At 39.1% G+C, this 24655-nt stretch overlaps 1 protein-coding gene across 1 annotated transcript in view; it reads right to left on the bottom strand.

The window, feature by feature from the left end:
* The window catches only part of LGR4 (leucine rich repeat containing G protein-coupled receptor 4), a 93021-nt gene that overhangs the window by 4145 nt on the left and 64221 nt on the right, over nucleotides 1-24655 (bottom strand). The window contains exons 3-17 of the mRNA XM_074372223.1: nucleotides 22402-22473; nucleotides 21050-21121; nucleotides 12879-13094; nucleotides 11935-12006; nucleotides 10109-10177; nucleotides 9147-9218; nucleotides 8888-8959; nucleotides 8480-8548; nucleotides 6874-6945; nucleotides 5641-5706; nucleotides 4698-4769; nucleotides 2979-3050; nucleotides 2576-2701; nucleotides 1648-1763; nucleotides 1294-1377 (exon numbers count right to left, since the gene is read on the bottom strand). Coding sequence (XP_074228324.1) covers nucleotides 1294-1377; nucleotides 1648-1763; nucleotides 2576-2701; nucleotides 2979-3050; nucleotides 4698-4769; nucleotides 5641-5706; nucleotides 6874-6945; nucleotides 8480-8548; nucleotides 8888-8959; nucleotides 9147-9218; nucleotides 10109-10177; nucleotides 11935-12006; nucleotides 12879-13094; nucleotides 21050-21121; nucleotides 22402-22473 — 1322 coding nt within the window. The remainder of the gene's footprint in view (nucleotides 1-1293; nucleotides 1378-1647; nucleotides 1764-2575; nucleotides 2702-2978; nucleotides 3051-4697; nucleotides 4770-5640; nucleotides 5707-6873; nucleotides 6946-8479; nucleotides 8549-8887; nucleotides 8960-9146; nucleotides 9219-10108; nucleotides 10178-11934; nucleotides 12007-12878; nucleotides 13095-21049; nucleotides 21122-22401; nucleotides 22474-24655) is intronic.

Raw genomic sequence — 24655 nt, 5'->3', positions numbered from 1 at the left:
GGCAACTGTCTTATTTAAAAGTTAGTAAAGAAAAACAAAATTTTGTCTACAAAGCACAAGAAAACTATGTATTACAATGCCTAAAAGACACATTCTGATTTATCTTTGTGGATTGTCCTGAAGTTTGATACCTACTGTAGGCATCTTAGTCACTGAGATATTCACAGACCTAACTACCCAGCTTTGTACCATTTATATCGATCTGACTCGAGAAACTTAAAAAATTTTTTCTAATTAATTTTTTTATCCTCCCCCCCACCCCAGGGAAGTGTTAAAAGGAAGCTTTCACCTTTATCTCAGTATCTGAACTCATCCTTCTGCAAGGAACAAGGAACAGCTCATCTGACCTGGGAGGACGGGCCACCTCCCTTTGGAAAGTGTTTGACTAGTGGGTGGAGTTACGTTCCCTCAAAAGCCTGGGAGGTCGGCCCCACCCAGCCTGTCTTTGGAAACCTGCTGCCTCCTCCAGTTCCAACAGAAGGTTCCTGCTCTCCTCCGCTTCCTGCTTCTGAGTCAGCACAGGGGCCTCTGTGTTACTACAGCTGAGTAGAGTGAGGAGGCAGGCCTGCAGTTCACTCCCATTGCAGCCTGGGGAGATGAGCTCAGACCAGCTTTCCCCCTGGTTGACCCCCGAGGTTTAAATTCAGTGTGGAAGAAATGGAATCTCTGCATATTCAGGTCAAGCCACCCCCCAATAAGAAGTTCCCAGATCATCCTGTGTGATTATATTAAAGAAGGAATCTACCTCATAGCACACAATTTAGCCACTATTTAAATGCTTCTTTACCAGTAAAATTCCAAATCCAGCTTCGCTGATAGATTAGGTAGAAGACAACATCACAGTCACAACCAAATAGGCGGTGTCAGTTTAGTAACTTTCCCAAGTCTAATAAAGTTCAATGAAATAAAATAGAAATAAAAGGAAAGGCAAGGTTGCATTAAAAAAAAAAAAGAGGGCAGGTGGGTAACACTAAACATCCTTATAGACCAGTAACTTCCAGAACTAGACCTAGGGTTAAAGTTGCATGAAGAAGGAGCTTCTCCATCCTTAATGTGCACAACCCTCCTCTGGGGAGCTTGTTAACACAAAGATCTGAGTCACTGGATCTGGGCCTGAGATTTTGCAAGAGATGCTTAAGTGCCTGTATACAGACCACACTTGGAGTCAGGCCTTATGAAACCAGCTCATCCCCCTCCTGTTACAGAAATCATTATCTATCCCCGGAAGTTTTAGACGTACTTGCCTAATGTTTGTTTAAAGTGAGAAACTGCAGCCAAACGTGTGGGGCTTACCTGTCGAGGGTGTACAGTGGATAATGATTTGACTGTGTTCCTCATTTGCAGCGCTGCTTGTGACCCCTGCTACATCAGCGGGACCTGAATGTGTAACACAAACTGTGTTTAATTCAAGCTTCGTGCAATTCGAAAGAACCGGATTTTCCTGCAGTCTTTCCTCTTGTACATGTCATACATTTAAGTTCAGCTTGCAAGAGGCTTAATATCACATAAAAGATGTCAGGTACACAGCACACGGAAGCCATTTTTCAGATTTCATATTGCTCCTTTACAAACCGTTTACAATAATAAAGACTTTGATTAATGCTGTAAAGAGTGTTCTATTTTAAATTTAAAAGTTCATGCACTTGCCTTTATCCTTTGCCACACTGTGGTCTTGGAGGCTGTTATCTCCTGTGTTTGAATGTGTGTAAGAGTCACAACCCCAAAATGCACAGCACTGATAAGCATATGGTACAGATAAAGACCTAGAAAAAAATTGCAAAATCTACACTGAATACCAACTTCACAGACATGCTTTTCTTTTGTAAAAAGAAAATACTTTGAGCTGGTCACTATCCTGTCTGGACTCAGTTTCCTCATCTGAAAAAAAAAATGCTTTGGTATCAAATGACACCATGAGTTTCTCCATTTATATAAAGTACACTTTTAAACACTGAATCTAAATTAGGCCATATTCAAAATGTAATGGAAGTAGTGCAATTTAAAGTAAAATCTTATCAGACTCCTTTTATAAATGAATTAACCACACCCAGTTTATCATATGAAACTGATAGTTTCATTTAAAATTAATGTCCCAGGTCACTTGTGACTTTACACCATTAAGTGAATTTGTTTACATACGTATAATGAAAATATTTTTTCTCTTCCCCCACAATAATATTCCCAAGCCCTCTCTCTACTTTCTCTAATGAGAACCCCCCAACTCTAATGTCTCTATTAAGTCCCATAACATTGTATCAGTTTTCTGAAGGTTCACGTGTCATTTCCGCCATCTTGTTACAAGTGACAAATCCCTCTGTATATACAAAACCGTTCCGATGAAGAGTTGTATTATCTCTCTAACAGCATCCAGGTCTGAAATGCATGTTCTCCAAACCTATGCAATAATGCTCCTGTTCTATTTTTTTCCCAAAATTTGTGAGGATAGAGATTGAAAATACTCTTCAATGATAGCCTCTCAGAAAATCTGGGAACCACAGCAAAAGCACCCAGGACACACTGTAATTTGGAGGCCTACCAAAACTTCCACAGAAAAGAAGAATAAGCAAAAACACACCTGAGATTAACAAAGTCTTTTGCTGCTAAGGCTTCTTTCAGCTTGAAGTTGCCCACAAGTTTCAGCTGATTCAGCCCGTTTAGGCCTTCCGTTGGAAATGACGTTAATTCATTGAAACTTACATCTCTAAAACGTGAATGAGATTTCAAATTAATTCCTAAGACACAAATCACACAAAAACATCTGTACGTGTGTTAACATCAGAAAGACTAGAGCACTAAGATGAAGTTTAGGTGTGCGGATACCCTCTGAGAAGCTGTCACTACATCATAGCAGGTTAGCATTTATACAAGGGAACACTAAAGAGAAAAAAAGATTTTTTGACAGGGTAATGCTAAAACACAAGTTACTGCAGACTCTTCCCTGCCTTCATGATACTGCTAGCCTAAACCCGTCAACTTACAGGTTAGTTATTGACCCAAGCTTGGCGAAAGCTCTGTCGTGAATTTCATGGATCAGATTTCGACTCAGATCCCTGCAATTATAGAAAGAAACTATTACTCTTTTCCAATAAACCCAAAACACAGTTACTTTGACAAGGCATTAGAGTCTGCTATAGTCACAATAACCCTGATTAAGATAACAGAGGTCTTTAATCTTGCTCAACAACATTTTTTATGTTTATGCTGAATGCCTCCCCTTCACAACAATCTATTTCTTGGAATGTGGTCCAGGTAGCAGTCATTCTAGTTGGTATCTGTTTCAAAACAGTTGTGAATTTTCTCCACCTTATCATTCTGGTACCAGTTCAAAAATATAAATGATACGATATAACCTTTGGTACTATTAACCAGGTGAGGGAAAGCTCAGCACCTGACAAAGCTGAGAATACACACAGGCTTCGTGTTATTTGCCTTCTCAAAGGTTAGTGATAAGGCCGTTGAGGGAAGACAAATAATCAATGGGCAAACAAGAGCATTCCAGAAGGGCCTCAGATATCACTACTTCCCCAAGCAGGAAATAAAGACCATATCAACACCAAAGCCACATACTATACTCAGGAACACACCCTGAGGACTTCTGATATTACAGAATTAATGAAACAGAGAAATAATCTGAAGTCACACTTACAACTGAGCCTTAATGGAAATGTAAAGACAGGGGTCAATTCATTCCACGACACATCTCCTGGATAACAGGAAAATTCGACGAACTTGGTTCCAAATCATGAAAAGGCCCCTGGGTTTTCACTGTTGTCTCTTATCAGTGCCCGAGAAGTGACAGCCGCGAGGAGCCAGTCCCCTTCCCCATTGCTGCCCAGACCCACAGTTAGCCTGTGAGCAACCCAACTACCAGTAAAATATTTTCTAGTAGAGAGCGTGTTTAACTTCTTAATGGGGATCCACTAGAAAATAGGATTTTAATATATGTAATATCACTTCACTGTCAACTTTTCAAATTTTTTTTGTATTAAAAAAAATCGTTCCCCAATTCAGTGTATTGTGTTTTATGCGCTGAAGTTCTATGGAGGCAGTGACGTGGTTTGTCTCTGTCACCACTATATTCACTCAAATACACACTCGAATGCAAGTCACTTTTTAAGTGAGTGCTTCTGCTGCACATTAGCTATATTTGCCAGGACAGATACCCCGGTGTAGGGGTCAGCAACCTTTTTCCGCAAAGGGCCAGGCAGTGCATACCCTTCACCTCTGGGGGTCACATTGCCTCTACTGCAGCAATTTGATTACACTGTAGTATGGTGGAAGCAGCTTTAGATGATACTTAAACAAAAGGGCATGTTTGTGTTTTAATAAAACTCAATTTCCAGAAACAGGAAGCAGGCTGAATCTGACCCATGGACTAAAGTTTGCTTACCCCCTGCCCTAACAAACTGACAAACTTCATTATCATGACTTGAAAACACACAAGATGCATTTCTCAGGCTTTACACATTTTACCTTTTCACTCACAAATGGACAATCTCATGAATGAGCTAAGGTTAAAAAAAAATGCTAAAAGGAAATAATTTATAAAGTACCACATGGCAAAGTTTGAAAAACAATATTTATGCTTAATAAATCCTATCTTTAAGTATATCCACTAACATGGGAATTATAATGATATATTAATTTATAGCTTGACAAAAATTTTATGTATCTTGAATAATCAGAGAGAAACTTACAGAATCCTTAAAGATATCAGGCCTTGAAAAGTACCTTCCTTGATCTGGTGGATCTGATTACGTTGCAAAGAACTAAAAAAAGATATGAAAGATAAATGAAAAGAGAGAAAAAAGAGAAAAACACATTTTCTATTTTTGAGAAATAACTTTATAAAAATATTTTCAATGGGGGTAGATAATTAGGTTTATTTATTTATTTGTTTATCTATTTATTTATTTAACAGAGGTACTGGGAATTGAACCCAGGACCTTGAGCATGCTAGTTATGCACTCTACCACTGAGCTACACCCTCCCTTGTAAAAATAACATTCCTTAATAAAACTTTTTCTAAGCTTAAATATTCATTCATAAGTAATATTAATTGATCCTGTTGAAAGAGAACTGCTGGCTCCTCATCTATAAAATGAAAGGGCTAGACTAATTGGTATTCTATCCAAAATTATACTGAGAGTTTAAGGAACACTATCTAAACTCCTCATCACCCCCACTCAGGGGCGAGCAGGAAGACAACACAGTGAGAAAGGATCCTGGACAACACAGCTATACCAAGCAACATGGAAGGAAGGTTAGCGGAAGGAGGCGATGAAAAACGGAGATACGGTTGCCTCCCTCTCCCCAACTCCCACCAGAGCTGTCCTATAGAGCTGCACAGCAGACATCCATGTCTGGTTTTCCCTCAACAGCCAGGACCAGTTTGGGGTTGGATGTCTTTTTGTATACACTACCCTCCCCCCATAGTGTCTCATATTGCCTCATAGAAAAGTGCCTAATAAATGCTGGTCGCATGAACACACCTGGTACAACTGGACATTTATTCATAGAGAACACCCACTTACATGCATTTCTAATTTCTTAATGGGAAAGCCATTTATTTAAAGTAGGAAATGCTCAATGAATTAACAATAGACCACAGCAAAGAGAGTAAATCAAAGACCAACTTACATTTCTTCCAGAGCATGGCAGCCATTAAAGCTTGGAAGATCTTTTATATTATTGTAAGACAAGTCCCTTAAAACAATGGAAGTTAACAAATTAATTATGTTATCAGAATACAATATTAACAGAGTTGTACCTGGAAGCATTGAAAGCAGTTTAAGATCTGTAATAAACAGATACGGCTGAACAAGAAAAGCAACTGTCATTTTCTAAGACTTGTAAGCTTTCTAGAGCACCTCAGTGATAGAACACAACAGGCTTAAGACTAGCAAACTTCAAGTACATAATGTTGAGCATAGACAATATAAAATATATTTTAAAACATTAAGGATAGAACACAAATAAGAAAAATATAGTACAAAAATACATAAAAATTATGTTCAAATGGTAGCACTGTAGATTTTTAAATTTACATGTTTATAATATAAAAATATATTTAGATATTATATTTATATTATTTATACCATAATTATCTATATATTGCTTATATCATAAATAATTTCTATGTTGTTAATGAAAAGGCTATAAGAGGAGTGGTATGCACACTCACATTTTTAAAAATATTTATATTAAATAAAAAATCAGGACTAGTTAACTCTTACTTAATCCCACTGCAGTATTTCCTCAGTGGCGATCACCGTGTTTGATACTCCGTGACACCATTTAATTACTTGCTTGATCAATCAGTCACTTATTTTGTTGCTCTCTCTCTCTCCACTGAATACTTATTAACAACTTAGTAACTTAATTGTTTGTTCTTGTGACATTTTTACATCCTTTATTTACTTTTAATTTCCAGGGCAGCTTGGAGATTTTTTGGGAAGGCTCCATGCTTAGTTGGTTCCTGATCCAAGAAAGATTGGGGCTCTTACTTAGGTTATGGATGAAGGAGCAGCATACAGAGACCTAACCACCCCCTCCACCCACCCCAGGGCAGCCAGAATAAGGACGAGGAGTCAGGATAAGAAAAGAAATGCAGAAAGAGCCTAGTTTGGTCTGACTTTGTTCAAAGTCAAGCCACAAGATGTAAGATATACACATAACCGTAAAACCAAATTCAAGTAAACATGACCTATCCATGGGGGCTACTAAACCACCTGCTCATTTCCATGAAGGGAATAAATGCAAAATACTTATACCTTGAAACAACCTAGTGAAAATAGTTCATTAAACATAAAACTCAACACGTGTGAAGTACGTAAAAGAAAGGTACGAGAAGGGAAGAGGAACCCAACTTACAAAGTCCGAAGCATCTTCTGTTCTTGGCACAAATTACTGGATATGCTGCTTATCTTCGTACCTGTTAAGGTCCTGTGGAAAAACATTGTTTATCTAAGAAATGATGCAAGTTGAGATGGTAAACAAAATGCTACCCTCATACGGAAAAATAAATATTCACATATTTGCATACAGACTTGTCTGTAGGTCCCACTGCCTAATCACTCCCTAAAGTTAGGCCTGTGGGAAGGTGAATTAACCCTAATACCCACATCATTTTCATAGTAATGCAGAAAAGCTTGTGACATGAGATGTTACTACTGTCCAGACAACATGTGAACCAACAGAAAAAAACTAACCCCTAGTCACAGCCTGACCACAATCACCTGCAAGTTCTGTCCCCATCCTCACATCCAGAACATTCAAAACCAACTTAGCATTCTGCCCCCAAACTTTATTTGCATCTTTTCTTTCAATCAACCTGGCTCCATGTTTTGAGATTTTTCTCTTCATCCTCTCCCTTTCTATGTCCCCATCTGCAGTCAGTCACCAATTCTTGTTCTTTCTTCTTCTGGGGGTCTCAGCATCTGACCTTTTCTCTTCATTTTTACGGCTACTGTGCAGATCAAGGGTAAAATGATGCAGAGAGGGGTGGAGGGAGCTCAGGTGGGCCACGTGGAGGAGCTCCAGCAATGGGTTGAGGACACAGAACTCTCATGGTTAAATGTGTTCATTCATCCAAGTGGAGTATTCCATGGCCTCCATACCATTCCATCCCCAGTCTCTCTTCTTACCCTCCATACACCGCCTCCTCCAGCATTTTCAACACCCCTAAACTGCCTTAAGAGTCAAGTTTAAATGCCTTAGCTCAGTGCTTCCCAACTTCTTTTCTTACGTCTTGGCACACATGAAAATTGTCACTTTTATGTGGCATACTGTGGTGACGCTCATTGTGGCAAAGACCCCAGCCATGTCAGGCCCTACAGGGCTGTCTCGGGGCGGGGGGGGTGCTGAAGTCATTAAGGTCTTAGATGCACCTGCAGCCCGTTCACAGACCACCACTGAGAAGCTTTGCCATAACCAAGTGTTCAAGGTTTATCATTTTAAAATTACAATCCAAACAGATTTCCAAATTTCTCCATATCATCCCCCATTCTAATATAAACAAGCAATTCTAACTATATTTGATCATCTGTATGCCATACTTGAGTACATTTTCAGGATTCCCCATTTTACTAAATCCTGTCTTTCTAAATAAAAGATTCAGCTCTGGGAAACTTGACAGCATCCAATGTTGAAACGTTTCACCTCTTCCATAAAGCCTTTTCTCACGTATACGTTGACTGCTCCACTTCTGAATTCCTAGAGCGTTGCTTCTAATTTGGCACTTACTTATTGCCTTTTATTTTCAGTGACCTTTTCAGATCTTCTCTTCACATAATAGGTTATATTCTACCTGCACTGGCTGACTTCAGACCCTATGGATGCAAACCTCCACGGATGATATTCACAAAGCAATATTTAGGAATCAACGTTAACTCAGCATCATCACCAAAAAGCACTGGCAACCCACTAGCAGGCCTGTGTGTTATCTTTACACAGCCCCTCCTCAAAAGGTCACACTCACAGACTCTCCAGATGGACAGTTCCGGTCAGGTTGGGGAACTGCTGCACCATGCTTGCACCGCGAATGACTCTTTAAGAAATTGGGAGAGAAAAGGTAATTTAAAATAAAAAATTTTCATAGATAATATTTTCATTTTATTTTTTAAGCAGTTTAAAATTACAGTACCCCTATACCTAAAAAAGAAGATTAGTTTCATCTCTTGATTGTACCCAAAAATGTGATCATTTTGACCAAGTGTTTATATAAATAAGAGCCATCCTACATTTTCAGAATTGACCTTTGGACTTCCACCCAAGGAAAAGAAAATAAAAGATTTTGTTTTCTGGAGCTACGATAACAAATTCTAGTTTTCCATTAAAGCAATTGTGTAAGCATTCAAGTTTGTTTTTGAATTTCTATAATACTTACAAGGAATGCAGATCAGATAAATTGTGAAATGCTGTGTTCCCCACAAAAGATAGAGGATTATCATACAAGTGTCTGTAAAAATACCCAAAAGAAAAACACAAAGTTTTCATACGTTTGCCAGTACGCCAACACTAAATCTATGTTCACAAAATTCATATATCTAACAGCCTGAATTTTCATTCTTCATCCAGATGTCTGGCATCATACAGACATTGCTTTACAAGATGGCATATTAAAAGAAAATTTCAAAACTACTTACATAGTTCTTAAGAGTGGATTACCATCAAATGCTCCATCAGGGATAACAGAAATAGAATTACTGTGAAATAACCTAAAAAGATAGGAGAAAAATATTTTGAAACACTTATCCCCTTGTGAAATAAGTTAAAACCCAAATACCTACTACTGTTCAGTAGGACATAAAATACAGCTGATAACAACTACGTGAAAACTTCAAAAATGTGGGGAAATTAAATTTTTAATTCCATCTCATCTTTTTCAGGACCATACCTAATTCTTTTTAAACCCACTGCTCAACCTAGTATCTGCCAGGTCCCTTACATACATTTAGCTTGTTTCATCCTCAAAGAATTTTAGACCACAAGAATCATAAGGTATTCTAACCCCAAATCTCTCTCAACATCACCTGCATTTAGTCTTTGAGCAGTGCATCTTAAGAGTGTTAGCTATCAACTCATGACACACAATCTCCGTTATGCCATATGCATTCTTATCTCTGACCCTGACAAATCCAGCACCTAAAATCCTCCCTAATCTCTTTCATTTACTCAAGTATTTCCATTCTTTCAAGTCTAGTCAAACTCCTTCTCTTCAGTGATGCCTTTTCCAATGACTCTACGCCTCAATGAGGTCTTTTTCTGCAGTGATTTACTTACCCTACTCAGCACTTATTTCCACCTAGAAACTGCTGTCTGTCTGTCTGTCTTATGTGGTCAGCCTCCCCAGTGAGACTAAGACCACAGTTCCTACAACACAGAGTCCATAAGTTGTGGCTTATTTCACCCGAGTCCAGCCCTACACAGTAATCTATGATCAAAACTGTCTGTGTTAGCCAACACAATCTATACTGTATGATCATGTGTGTGTATGTGAGCGTATCATGGTCTATATAATGGAACAAAGATGTTCTATGGTCTTATTGTTGGAACATTAAATGGTTCTAGGGCTATTCAGGCATAGAGAGGGCAAAGCAATACTCACAGCTCTTTCAGGCTGGGGAGGGCTTTAATAGCCTGAGGAAATTCCCCCAAGTTATTATAATTCAAGTCCCTAGAAAAAAATTGGGAAAATACATATAAGAATGTTGAAGAGTGGTCACAATTTATTATGTACTTTGGTACAAATCGTTTTTTTTTCTTGTTAAATCACATCCTCTGGATGGTACTCTTTCTTCATCAACCAATTACCATTCTCTTTAACTAAATGTACACCTTTTCTTAGAATATTGAATAGAAAGAAAGAATCTTAATTCTTCTCTGATGTTTTAGGTCAACAACTTTAAACGTTGAAAGAATTCTCAGAATCATATATCACTGGTACATTAAAGAAACAAATCATCTGAGTAACAGTTCTCAGGAAATTCATCATAACATAGAATTTATTGAGTATCCATTTGTAAACGACAATAGCCTGAAACTGAGGATTCTATTTGAGGTTCAGAATGGCTTTCTGAAATTCTGGTGTGAGAGCAGCTGACCTCATCTCTACCATCAGCAGGATGACCTGAGATCAGTATGAACAAGGAGAAGGACCAGGATGGGTTCATACAACTACCGTCCTCAAGGAGGTGACAAACTGTTGGAAAAGCTGCATTAATTAAGAGAGAGAAAAGCCATAGTAATCTGCACTAGAAAATCAATTCTGAGAATGTTTAAACTTTCATTTCTTTTAACCTTAAAGAGAATATTAGCTTATGATTGGCACAATTGATTTCAAATGAGAGCAAAACAAAATCAAAAGTCCAGATCCTTGGAGACTTGTTTATTTTCCTTTTCTACATAGGGGGGAAAAAAGGCAAATCAAAATTTGACTGGAAAGAAAAGGTTTAATTTTAGTATAGTTGGAATAGCATATATGGTCTAGGGTCAGAAGGCACGTCCAGTCTTCTGTTCCACTGGTATTTACACACTTTGAGAAGAAGGACTGGGTTTGGCAGTATCTTCTTCAAGAGCTTAAACTTTCGAATAGCCACTGATGTTTACTATCCTTGAGGAAAGTGATAATAGATTATTAAAAGATGTTAAGTCTTCTCATTAACTGATGGTTAACCGAAAAATTCAATTAAACAAAATATTACAAACCCTAAGCATTCTAATCAGATGTTGCAAATCCATCTAACTGGGACATTCTCTGAATCATTTACCATATCACAATAGAAAATATTATAAATCTCTGAATAAAGGCAACTAATACTAAACTAAAACAACAAAAAATAAAGATCCTACTCTTATTATATATTATACACAGCTGCACAATGTCTTTGCTCCTATCATGGTGCAAGGGACAGTTGAAAACAGTCAGAATTTCCAAACACTTCAGCAAATAGATACAACAAAAATATCTTAAGCAAAATGGAAACCTCCATCGCATTTAGCATATGAAAGCAGAGATAGTATTTAAACTCACTGTTAACAATTAGTAAGGCAACTGAGATCATGGAGAAAACAAAGAAACAAAAAAACTTGTCCAAAATTAGTTTTATAAGGTTCAAAGTTCCAAAATTGTCTATCATACATTTCAACAAAACCAAAATTTTTGAAAAGGTATACAGCTTGGCAGATTGAGCTGCTTTTCCCATGTCCTTTTGTAAGAAATATCAAGTTGAAACTTGCGTGCCATTTTTAACTAGAAACCTAGATTAGTTTTCATGACTGTGTTATTTGAAGGCAAAACTTTAGTCATGTATTAAAGCAAATTAAATAATGAGCTGAACTCAAGACCCTTATTTTTTTCCTTCTTCTGCACTGAAATGCCAAACTGCACTATCAACATCCCAATGCGATTGTCCAAGATACGAATAAACTTACAAGGTCTCCAGATTATCAAGTCCGTCGAAACAGTGTTGACCCAGGCTTTTAATTTTATTGTTATGAAGATGCCTATGGAAAAAAGTATCAAAATGACTCTAGCCTTACCCATAGCAACTATCGTAACATTTTAGATGTCTAAATTGGTATAGCTTAAAGGAATGGTGCAGCTAAATATTGCAACACTTGGCTAATGGAAAACAAACAGCATTGGGTAGTTATCTCAAACAGCATTGGGTAATTATCTCTTGATAAACACTGCACAGACTTGGATTCACTGAACACAGGATGCTAATGGAAAAGGAACAAATCTCTAGTGGCAAAAGGGTACACACGTGGAAGATTCTTGAGTATTTACCCATATCCAAACAAAAGTTTTGATGAGCTTTTAATTATATGAAGCAAAATTTAGATGAGTTCTCCTATGGGGAGGTGGGGTAAACGTCAGCTTACACCAGTGCGAATTGGTAACAGATTTATACAAGAAATGCCACTTTATTATGTCCAAATTTTCGAAGATTAAAAACAACAATGAATCACATACTCTATGAATAGACAGGATGGTAAAAACATGAAATATCACTGCCACTTCGTTTCTATGAGCGTCTCCAAGAGGATTCCGCTTCTTTTAACATTGAACACATTGCTGAGACACAAGTAAAAGCTGTACAAGTGTTTGCTGAATAATCCACTTTCTTCTCATGATTACAAATGGCCATTTATCTTAGATTCCACAGTTATCATCAGATGGTAATTTTTAAAATTATTCTTTGTATTTTAAAAAGTCAGCACATTTAATTTTGTAAAAAAAAAAGGCAGATCCCCCAAACACTAGTTCTCCAGAAGCATACTCAGTGAGGTACTTTCATAACAATCTGTCACAAGAACTCTGCTTTTGCCCCTAAATTAACACCAAAACACAGTATTAAAAGGGGGGTACTTACAGAACTACCAGACTGGAAAGGTTGGTAAATGCAAAATCAGGGATGCTGGAGATTTTGTTGAGAGCCAAGGTCAGAGCCTGCAGAGTCGGCAGATTGCTGAGTGGATGCACAGGCACCTCTGTCAAGCTGTTGTCATCCAGCCACAGATGCCGCAGCTGGGCGAGCCCCTCAAAACTGTCCTCGGGCACCGAGGTAATATGGTTGGCATCTAAACGCCTGATGGAAACAAACAACCCCGTTCAATGATGGATTCTAGCGGAATGAGTCAAGGAATGGGCACGTAACACAGCTCTCAGAGTTTTCCAGGAAAAAAAATGAGTTATAAAAGTGACCAGGGCCACGGCATCCCTGCCTTCTTAGTTTCACTAGAAGTTCTCCTAAAATTGAATGTTTCCCCAACCAGCATATGAAAGGTACTGGTTTCCCTTCATTCACAACAAAAGGATGCATACAAATCTGAATCCTTCAAGAATCTTTGGCTAAGCATGATTTTATCGCAGAATGATATGTTGGGGAAAAAAAAAAGAAACCCACAAAGCTCAAGCTGGGATTTTATACTTGAGAACGTGCTTATCAAAAACACAGAAAAACAACAAGAGGAAACTAAGTTGAGCAACTAAGCTATTTTACTTACAATTTTATAACTAATATTTCATATTAAATTTAATTGCTATTCTGACTTGGTACCAAAGGGGAAAAAGTAGGAATTTATTTATAATTTTTCCTACAGCAACAAACCTTTTCAACAGATTCTCACCAGTCAAGTTAAAAATATAGGTGTCATGTTCATAGCAGCACTATTTACAATAGCCAAGACATGGAAGCAACCTAAATGTCCATCGACAGATGACTGGATAAAGAAGTTGTGGTATACTTATACAGTGGAATACTACTCGGTGATTTAAAAAAAAGAATAAAATAATGCCATTTGCAGCAACATGGATGGAACTGGAAATTGTTATTCTTAGTGAAGTAAGCCAGAAAGAGAAAGAAAAATACCATATGATATCACTTATATGTGGAATCTAAAAAGAAAAGAAAAAAGAAAAGAAAGAAAGAAAAAAGAGGACACTAATGAACTCATCTACAAAACAGAAACAGACTCACAGACATAGTAAACAGTCTTATGGTTACTGGGGGAAAGAGGGTTGAAAGGGATAAATTTGGGAGTTTGAGATTTACAAATGTTAACCACTATATATAAAAATAGATGAAAAATTTCTTCTGTATAGCACAGGGGACTATATTCAATATCTTGTAATAACCTTTAATGAAAAAGAATATGAAAATGAATATATGTGTATATATGCATGACTGGGACATTATGCTGTATACCAGAAACTGACACAGTGTAACTGACTATACTTCAATTAAATATATATATATATATGTATATGTGTGTGTGTGTATATATATATATATATATATATACAGGCATCAGGTACTGACAAAGCAATCCTCTCCTCTACTCTTAGAACTAAGTATGTTTGAAAAATTAGTTTGTCAAAATTAACAGTTATTTAAAAAGGGCAAACTGTCTCTAGGAAAAATTAAGTAGCTCCTCCAATCAACCTTATTGTTGCTTTAGAGTTTCTTTGATTTGTTTTTCCCCCAAATTTTGGAATTAAGGGCACCTTACTAATAGGATTACTCATACTTAAAAATTAAATCCCCAGCTGAAAATCTAGGTGTTTGTGTTGACACAACCAGGCATAATTGTTGGAATAACTGCTTGTTAACAAAAAGACAAGCTAGTATTAATATGATGAGGAACAGTAGGCACCAGGCAAATGACAGCTTTCTTCGCAAGTCCCTGGTTGATATATCTTCACTATAAATCCATCTCTCACAGGCGTGGACCACTTGGTGAAATTAGGGCACACAAACACACACAAATGGGTGCAAGGTCAAAATGGCAGCCTGTTTTTAAAGAAATCAACTTCAGCAGCTTTCAGGTCCAGGACATCAGCGTGGTCTCTGTGCCTCCTGTGTCTCCATGCTGCTCCAGCTTCGGTTCCAGCCATAACTGTCCCTTTTCCCCTTCACGCATGTGCTGAGTCCCCACTCCCATCCAACCGCCCCAGCCCCGGATGCAGTCTCCTTCCCAGAGGCAGATTAGCTGGGGTCACAGACCCCTGCTCCTGGTGAGGATCTGATGGATGCTCTTTGTCTGATAGTCAAGATAACCAAAAGAACATTAGAAAAGGGGAGATCTTCAGAAATTGCACAGCTGCCTTAAGAATTCACTTAGAAACAAACAGTTTTAGGCTTGTTTATTCCTTGGACTCTGTAGAACCTACCACTGAGAAGAGACAGGCATCCTTTACATAACAGACTGGCAAAGTCTGGCTACAGAGCTGCTTACCAGATTTGCTTTAATGAGTAGACAGGAGATTGTTCAACCACTCACACACGCGCACACACCCACTTCAAAACCTCAAGGAACTTCTGATTCGGGAGAGCGAGAGAGATACTGAACATAGAATCATACAATTCATCATAAAATGTAACTAATAGTGCCATTAAATTCTACTTGTAGCTAATTTATCTGCAATTCATTCAACACATGTAAATGAGCATCATGTGAGGCAAGAAAGGTAAAAATGGTGAACCCGACGAGCGTGAGGAGACTGACATTCCAGTGGGAATATACAATATATATATATTTATAATTTGATATGATATGATATAATATAATATAATAAACAAGCTGAAAAAATGACTGTAGAGTGTAGAAAGTGCCATGAAGTAAATACACAGGGAACTCAGATAAAAATTAGCAGAGGCTGAGGGGGAGGGTAGCTACTTAAAATGTGTTGATCAGGAAACACATCTCTAAGAAGGTGCCATTTAAACGGAGACCCAGAGCGAGCGGCAAGGGGAGCTGGGCAAGGAGCATTCAAGGGGATAGAAAGAGCAAACAGCGAGGGCAGAGACTCAGGAGCAGAAACCAGCTGTGGTCCCAGCAACTCCCAGAGGGGCCGAGTGACTAGAACACAGGAGGAAGAGAGTGTAGGCGCCAGAGAGACACTGATGGGGATGTCAACAGGCGCCAGACGGTGCAGACCCCCACAGGCCAGGTAAGGGGTTTGGACTGTATTTTAAGAACAAATTGAGGGGGAGGGCATAGCTCAGTGATGAGAGCCTATGCTTAGCATGTGCAAGATCCTGGGTTCAATCCTCAGTACCTCCATTAAAAAAAAAACGTTAAAAACAAAAAACAAGTTGAAATCCTGCCCCAGTTTCTCAGCATCACAACAGTTTAAAAATTTCAACTGCTTATGTTGTAATAATGAGGATAACGTGCACTCTTATTCAACAAAATAATGAGCACTGCCCCCCCCAACATACACACCCGCAACACTCCACCGACATTAGGTCATCTCTATAAGTGTTTCAGTAAGATGTGCTTCCAATTATAAGGTAAAGAAGTACTAGGGATGTAATGTACAACATACATATAATTAACACTGTTGTATGTTATATATGAAAGTTAACAGAGTAAATCTAAGAGCTCTCATCACAAGGGAAAAAAATTTTTCTATTTAAGTATCTATATGAATTGATGGATGGTCACTAAACTTACTGTGGTAATCATTTCATGACATATGTAAGTCAAATCATTATGCTGTACTCAAACTTATACAGTGCTGTATGTCAATTACATCTCAAAAAATGGAAGAAGAAGAAAAAAGATGTGGTAAAATACTATAATATGCAAAGTGGTCTAGACTTTTTTAAAACGTAAGTCCAGTGTTCTATACGTCATTGAGACTCCTGCAAAATTCTGTGCCACACACCACACAGAAAGGAAAGGGGTGGTCTTAAATGACAGCAAGAAAACCAGGTGAGTGTTGCACTAAGCTAGAAATGAAACTGTCTTCTATGCACAGTAATAATACAACAATTAATGCACAGACCCAAGTTCCTCGTTAAAAAATGTCCCCAAATTGTGAAGTCACACATAAGCAAGAGGTCAAAAGGAAGAACTTTGGGAAAAATGGAACCCTTAAATAAGAAGTTAATGAGGAAGAGGATTTTGTAGTGACTCAAATGGTTAATCCTTATGCCTCATTTCACAGGTGGGTGTTGGTGGCACACCCATCAATGTAATGAGTTTGCACTTAAACTGGGATCAGTGTTTCACAGAGAAATGGTTTTAGAAAGCGTGGCTTTGTGCTGACCTACACTATTAATTATTCATCCTAACAGGTAAAAAAAAAAAAAAAGTGCTACAAATGATTCTTTCAACAGATGCAGTAAATGGCATCAGATATTTCAAAAGTGAAGAGATTATGTGGTTTCAGTTATTTTACCATTTTGACTCCAGTCGGCAAGAGGTAACTATTGCTTTCAGTGCACTTCAGTTGTTCAACAGTTGACAATGTATTAGATGAATTCCCTTACTATTTTCATCTTTAAAACACGCTTCTAGTCCCTATGCTCAAAAGCCTGTTTTATTTCTTACTGAGACTCACATACTTTTTTTCCCTGCCTTAAATGAAATTACAGTAACAATTCTATACACAGATATTTACTGATGAATGTCTATGTTATCATAAACGCTTGTTCTGAATAATCAAAACTCTCCCCTTTTCTCTCTATTCCTAACATATTAATAATGTAAACATTATACTCTTATACTCTGTTACCAGTTTCGAGTTTAAAACACTTAAGAAATTCTGTTGTTGTAGAAAACCTAGGACATTTGGTCTTTGAAATCCTTTAATATTCAATATAAGCATAGACTAATGTAGAGAAAAAAATTCTAATGGAGAAAATTCTGACAAATCTTTTAATATCCTACTCAGGCAATGCTCTAGCCATTTCCCGGCTTTGTGGAAGGCTGTTAAGTTAGCTTTTTATTAATATCTACAATTCATTTTCAGATTTTACAGCCATCTATAGTCACACACTTGTCATGAAACCACTTCTGGTCAATTTCAACCCCTAATGAACTTTGCTCCTTCTAAGCACTATTTCAAAACCACAAGGAAATCTTTCATGTAATTCAGATCTGAAGATCAGATTTTCAAACTGACTCAAGTGCTGATAAGACTGTTTTACACCGGGACAGAATTTCAATTGTATCTAACTTGACCACTACACCCACTATGCTAACAAACCCATGAACATTTCCTTCTTAAGTAAAACAGGCCTGACACACAGCTCCTTGTGTTTCTGATACATAGGAAAAAATCCCAATGTCTTTATTAAAGGAAATAGTTTGACCCCCCTCCTCACCCCCAACCCCCATCCCAATTTTGGAAATGTAAACTATGCAATGTACTCAGTGAGTGAGGAGCACAGGAGGCTTGTTTAAAACATTATTTTAGAGGAAGAAACCTACGATTTCTGCAAGAAACACTTTAAGTCATCTAAATTACCAAAAAAAAAAAAAAAAAAAAGTCACGTGCACCTTAATGTAATTATGGGCCACAAATTAGGAAAACTCTATTTGGGTATTTTCTTGGTAATTTTTCTAACGTTCAAAGATTTTAGCCTTCTTTCATTTTCAACTTCCAACTAGACAAAATCATTGAATATTTTGATCATTAAATCTTGGGAAATAACTACCATTCTTTTTTGGGGTGGGAGGGTAATTAGGTTTATTTATTTTTAATGGAGGTACTGGGGATTGAACCCAGGACCTTGTGCATGCTAAACACCACTCTACCACCGAACCCTCCCCTCTAGAACCTCCCCTCTAGAAACATTCTGTATGAAGATTTAGAAGGAAAACAAGTTCTGAAGAAGCAAAAGAAAACTATTTAAAATGTCTAAAATATTTTGCATTAAAAAAATAATAAAATGTCTAAGGAATTCCAATCCCAGGGAGGTAAGATGGCCCCCTCCGCACACATCTGTCCAAGGTTAGAGAGCGCGCAGAGCGCGCAGAGGCGGCAATGTCACGTTTCTTGAAAGAAACTCATTCCAGTCTATTTACTGAAAGTGTCTATCCGGGATCTATTCCATTAGTCACAGCAAATAACAAATCCTTATATTCTACAACTTGGCATTCTGGCAAAATGAGCTATTTAACATATTTCTACTTCAAGTTAAACTTATTGAAACTAGAAATTAAATAGCCAATACCCCAGATACTCCTTTTTATGACGTTAGATACATTTTAAAGTTTCACCTTTACAGCATATGACATGCTTTATTAGTACATATTTTTATTTTTGCATTCACTGCCCATTAACTACTAGACTGTCTAATCTAGAATCAAAAGGTAATCTATAGTTTGCCATTTCCAGTGATGTGCTTTTGGTGCAGTTAAGAATGGCTTTATATTAGCAAGTGGAGGGACAAAGCAGTGAGTCATTGTCACCTAAGCCTTCTATAGCTCACACGCATTTTTACAAATGCTATGTTTACAGTTATTTCAAAGGGCAATGAAAAAAAACCTAAGAGATAGATTAGTATACAAACACGTGATGTGGTTAAAACCTAATTCTATAACCCAGAACACGTGTGATAACTACTATAATTTTTCATTTAGTGATTCTCAAAACTTCTGTGTACCTGAGGATGATCTAGGGAAATTTTAAAAAACTGCAGCTTCTTGGATCCTACGTTTAAAGAGACAATATCCTGACTTGGAGGATATGGCCTAGGAGTCTGCATTTTATCAATTACCGCTCCCCCCCCGCCCCCCAGTGATTCTGTTGCAGGCGGTCCAAGCGCCACACTTTGAGAAACTAGGCACCAATTCCACTGTATTTAGTATTAGGACATGAACTAAAGCCATGTGAGTCTGTGCTTATCATTCTAGTAAAATAACAAACTAACAAAGTTGCCTGTTCCAAAGAACACTTTTTCATTACTTTCAGACATTCCCTTCACCTGTTACGCAAACTGGGTAAACCAGTAATCCAGGGAAAGAACAGACAAAACAGTCATCACCATTATTAACAGTAACAGAGTCTACGAATGTTTACTGAGCATTTACTACATGGCAGATACGGTTAAAAGTGCTCTTCATGCATTACAGCACATGGGAGGTAGTAAGCAAACTACTGCAGAGCGAATTTTAAATAACTTGCCCAACATCCCGTAGCTGGGAAGTGTCAAAGTGGGGATTCAGAACCGGACAGGCCTGTTTCAGAATTCTAATTAATCTGAACTTACCTGAACTTCTTTTGAGAGCAACGTAAACATTCTGACAGATAAATACGCAAAGGGTTTTTCTGAATCTTGGCAAAAGATTACAATAACCACCTGCTTCAGTTGGATGCTTCTCTGTCTTTTCCAAGATAGAGGCCCTGAAGACAGAGAAACTGGATCTTCCACCCTGGGGCCGGGGAGACCTAAAGCTGTAGCCCTCACAACGCGAGTCTACAACACACACTCTAGTGTGGACAAGTATCTGTTCACGTAACATAAACATGGTTGTTTCTTTAGAACCTTCTGTGGGTTTGCATGGTCTCTGTGACGCTGCTGCTGCTTGCCTGATCCCCCCACTCTGGGCGGAAGTGAGGTGTGCAAACCCAAACCACGTAGGCAATGGCCCCCGTGCTCCAGGTTCACATACCTACACGTGGACATAGACGTGGGAAAGAAGGCAAGCAAGAATGAAGCAGAGAGCTAGGTGGAAGTGCTTTTGAAAATAGTGGCTAAACATGGTAAAAACCTAGAGCCGAAATCTTGAACACTCCAAACTAAGCCAACCTTTCCTCAAAAAAAAAAAAAAAAAAAACTTGAGAAGACAGCATAGGCAATTAAGTTACCACCCCCAATGTGTGTACAAAGTCCACAAATGAGGATGTATGATCAACTTGTGCTGATGATCACGACCACCTGAAACAGAAGCCTCTCTGTGGCTGTTTCCTGAGCATCATGGCACAAGACTCTGGAACTTCTGTACACACATAACTCTGGTTCCAAAGAGGGGACAACCACTGGCCACATGCCAGCACGTAGAAGTGTATGCAGCAGTGTACCCAGCACTGTACGCCGGCAGCTTTCCCAGCTTCAAACACAGGAGGGGAGGTAAACCTTCGCTCTCACCAAGAGGCATTTCAGTAACAGCAACTCGCCATCGCCATTTTTATCCCAGGTGGGAGGCTAAATCTCTTCTTCCCCTCAGACTCCAGTGCTTTACGAATTTAGCAGCCAGAGTGGTCTCCTAATGGTTCAAGAAGGCAGAAAACCAAAAAGTTACTTACAAAGACTGCAAAGCACTCAGTCCTCGAATGGCTTCGTTGGGTACTGTTTTCAACTGGTTGTTTTGGAGAGTTCTGAGAGGAAAAGTTTTGGTTAGTGAATAATAAGCAATTGTTGACATTTTTCCTTAGAAGAATTGAGAACCATTTCTTTCAAAGTAAAAAATTCCTCCTAATAGCAAAAAGGTGGGGGGTAGGGGGAGGAGGTGGGTGTCTAGGCACAAAGCACCCAAGACAAGAGAATTGCCAAAGAGCACGGGGCACCTGTCTTAAAGCTGGAAATAAACCCTGGGCCCCCACCCCAAGCCACCTCCTGACACAGACCTGCTGGGTAGCCTGGGGTTGTCTCACTCTCGGGAATTAAGGCGCCCTAATTAATATTCATCACCTTAGATGCTGTGCATGTTAACTGGGAGGTATAACAAGTTAACTGGGAGAGACAACAAGCAAACCCACTGGAATCCCTAGTGCGTTTACAAACTGAAATAAAGCAGAGCCCAGAACACAGGCATTAGATAAAGACAGTTTTACCAAAAGGACAGCAGACCCTGAGCTCTGAGGGAGCAGTGGCCAGGTCCTCAGTGAACGCAGGGCCAGGACAGAAATAAAGCTTTAATTATCCAATCGTTACCACCCGGAGAACAGAGGTATTGATCAGTACTGAAAACGAAGTCTTTGTTATTCTTGCCTAATGCCTTTCCTGGTCACATCAACAAAATGACTGCCTGACATGAGTCATAACCACAGACTGGAATGGAAGAGGGCCCACCCAGTTCACTGAACCAGAGAGGTCTAGTGACTTACAGACAATCACCCAGCGAGGCAGTGGCCAAGTGGGGCCGGCAGTCAGTTCACCTGCTCCCCATTCGGCCAGCCTCCAAGCTTCTGACCATGGCCAGGAATTTATTTCCTGATCCCTCACAGGCTACATAAATCATAGGCATCTCCATCCCCTGTAGCTCTAAAATGACTTTACCATTTGGAGCTCTGATAAGCCTTTTTCCCCTCAGGGTCAGCTGATTTAAAATTCTTACAGCTATCAAAGAAGGAGACACAAAACCTTACCAGTAAAGTTGAAATATAATTTTGATTCAGTGCATTAGCCACATGAAGAGCCTAACATTCAACTGTCATGCACTGGAGGTCAGAAAACCTATTACTTAGACGTTAACTTTTGTTATCTAGACCCGGGGTTGCCTAAATCAGCTGTAGCCTCCCACACTACCCATTGGCCACTCCTTAAATCTTTTAATCCTGAACTAAAAGAAACTGTGCTTAACCTAGCTCCGAGCATGTTGACTATGCAGAAAGAAAATACACAGCCAGCTGTGAAACTCTAAAATTGCATTACTTACAGAACTTTGAGTTCTTTCAACCCCGACAAGGCCTTTGGGTGGATAAAAGAAAGGTCGTTGCCAGCCAATCGCCTAGGGAGAAAAAAAAAAAAAGGTAGCAAGAGAAAAATAGTAATTCAGACTCTTAAAATTCAGAACTCACAAAAACCCAATCTCCTATTGAAGCTCTCCATGAAACATTTCTCAAGTCTGTCTGACATTAAACGTGGACTTAAACCTTTGCTAAAGTGATCCCAAGTTTCCTCCAATGAGATAAATGTCTCTAGAATTTTTTTTTAACTCCAATACAGTAATTTAAGCAGGCACATTTTTATTCCAGTGAGGTCAAGCAAGCTAAAACACATTAGACCAAATTAAGTTTGCTATTCATGGTCACTCTCTGCAGTTTGCGGTATTTTCCAAGTGCCTTATAAATACAGACCGCTGGTCAGCGGGCAGGAGTTTATACAGATCAGAGCAAAGCAGTCTGTCAAGGAGGAATGCCTTGGGGAGGCCAGGCAGCCGGTTATCTCCCCATGACCAAGGGCAGCATACTCCGGGAGAAAGAGAGGCAAAAAGTGAAAGTCACTGTAAGTATAACTTGCCAAACAAAGGCATTTTTTTTTTTTTAAACAAAGTTTGTCCTAAAGAAATTTCAAAGTGACACATTTAAGTGGGAGCAAGAGTGAAGGAAGGAAAGGATAAGCATTCTTTGAGTCCTTTTGTAAGAAAGGAGCACACACTTCATACTGAGTGCCACTTTTCCTCCCATTCTCCCGGCCCCACAGACACATGAGGGAAAGTTGGACAGAGGACTTTAGGAAGAAGCAGCTGGAAGTCGTACAACTCAGAGAAGTAATTTGTAAACAGGTGAACTGAAGGAGGACCCTTCAATAATGGCAGATTTGAACCACATGGGTCCATGTACAGGCAGGTCTTTTCCAGCAGTAAACACTGCATGCCACACAGTGCAGGCTGGTTGACTCCACGGATGTGGAGGAGCCTCGGATAAGGATGAGGTGGCGTGGTAACTATAAGTTATCAGTGGATTAAGTCTTGCATTGTTCAAGGGTCAATGGTATCGACTTAAAAATGCCAGTTGTGTGCCCGTGTGATCACACACAGGACTGCTCCAGCTTCCTGGCCCCGGCAGGGGTGCTCTCCCAGGCAACGAGATTTTGTTACCTATGATGTTTTAAAAATGTTTTCTCCCCAACACGTCATGGGATCATAGTCATCAAGTCATATCAATTCCTCCTTTAAAAGATCTATTTCCATTATCCGCTCTCTTCTTTCTGTAAGCACCCTGCACCGCTGGGCCTTATTCATCCATTCATTCATTCACTAAACCCTTGCATTTACCGATGGACAAATATGTGTGTCTACTCAGCGCCAGGCACACGACATCCTCTTCTTAGACTTCAAGTCCCCTCATTTCAACCTGCTTGTCCTAGACACCCTGATCTAAGGGGCATAAGGAAGGCTCCTTTACACTTCCTAAAACTTGAAGTCACTGAGATGACTGAAACCCTGCTTTTCAGATGCATTATTTTTCCCTTGAAGTTTTTGTCCCAGTTAAAATGCAAACGGCCCTGGAAAGGACAATACTTGACCCTTACTTAACATTAACACATAAATGTGTACAGAGATGTGTGTCAGTCGTGGGGTGGGAGCAGGGAAAATGAAAAGGGACTCAGAAAGTGAAAGTACACAGAATTATTTCTTTAATAGCAAGGACAACAATGCTGGATTCTCAGGCAACACCACAGGTTTACACCAGGGTTCATGCCCCTCAACTAAATTCTTCCTAGAAAGCCCGCGCAGCACGCAGGGCTGTGTTTCTCACAAGGCTCTCTGGCACCTAGGTCCCAAACCGCACGCCTTCCGAGGGCTTCCCACCGTCCAGGCTCATGATTGCCTACTTTGTACCACATAGAAAATGCAGGATTGGAGAAGATGGTTTTAAGGCTTTTCAATGCTTCTATTTAAAAGTATTTCTCCTCAGCAAATCCTTTGCTGACTAGCCAGCTTCACCAACACATCTTTAAATGCCTCACCTCACAATCTCATCTTCACCCCTTAAACACCCAACTCTATTGTGACTTTCTGTGAAAACTGCACTTCTTATCAACATGCCTTATGAACTCTTGGAACACTCAATGAAACAGGCCACTTTGTGCCGATTGTCTCTTGCACATTAGTCTTAATAGGCCAAGTACAAAAGCTTCCAAGAACAGGGCACACATCTCGTAACTCTGTTACCACTCACCACTGT

Source organism: Camelus bactrianus, chromosome 10, assembly GCF_048773025.1.
Source record: "Camelus bactrianus isolate YW-2024 breed Bactrian camel chromosome 10, ASM4877302v1, whole genome shotgun sequence".
Taxonomy (NCBI): Eukaryota; Metazoa; Chordata; class Mammalia; order Artiodactyla; family Camelidae; genus Camelus; species Camelus bactrianus.
This window is presented reverse-complemented; position numbering and strand designations above follow the sequence as displayed.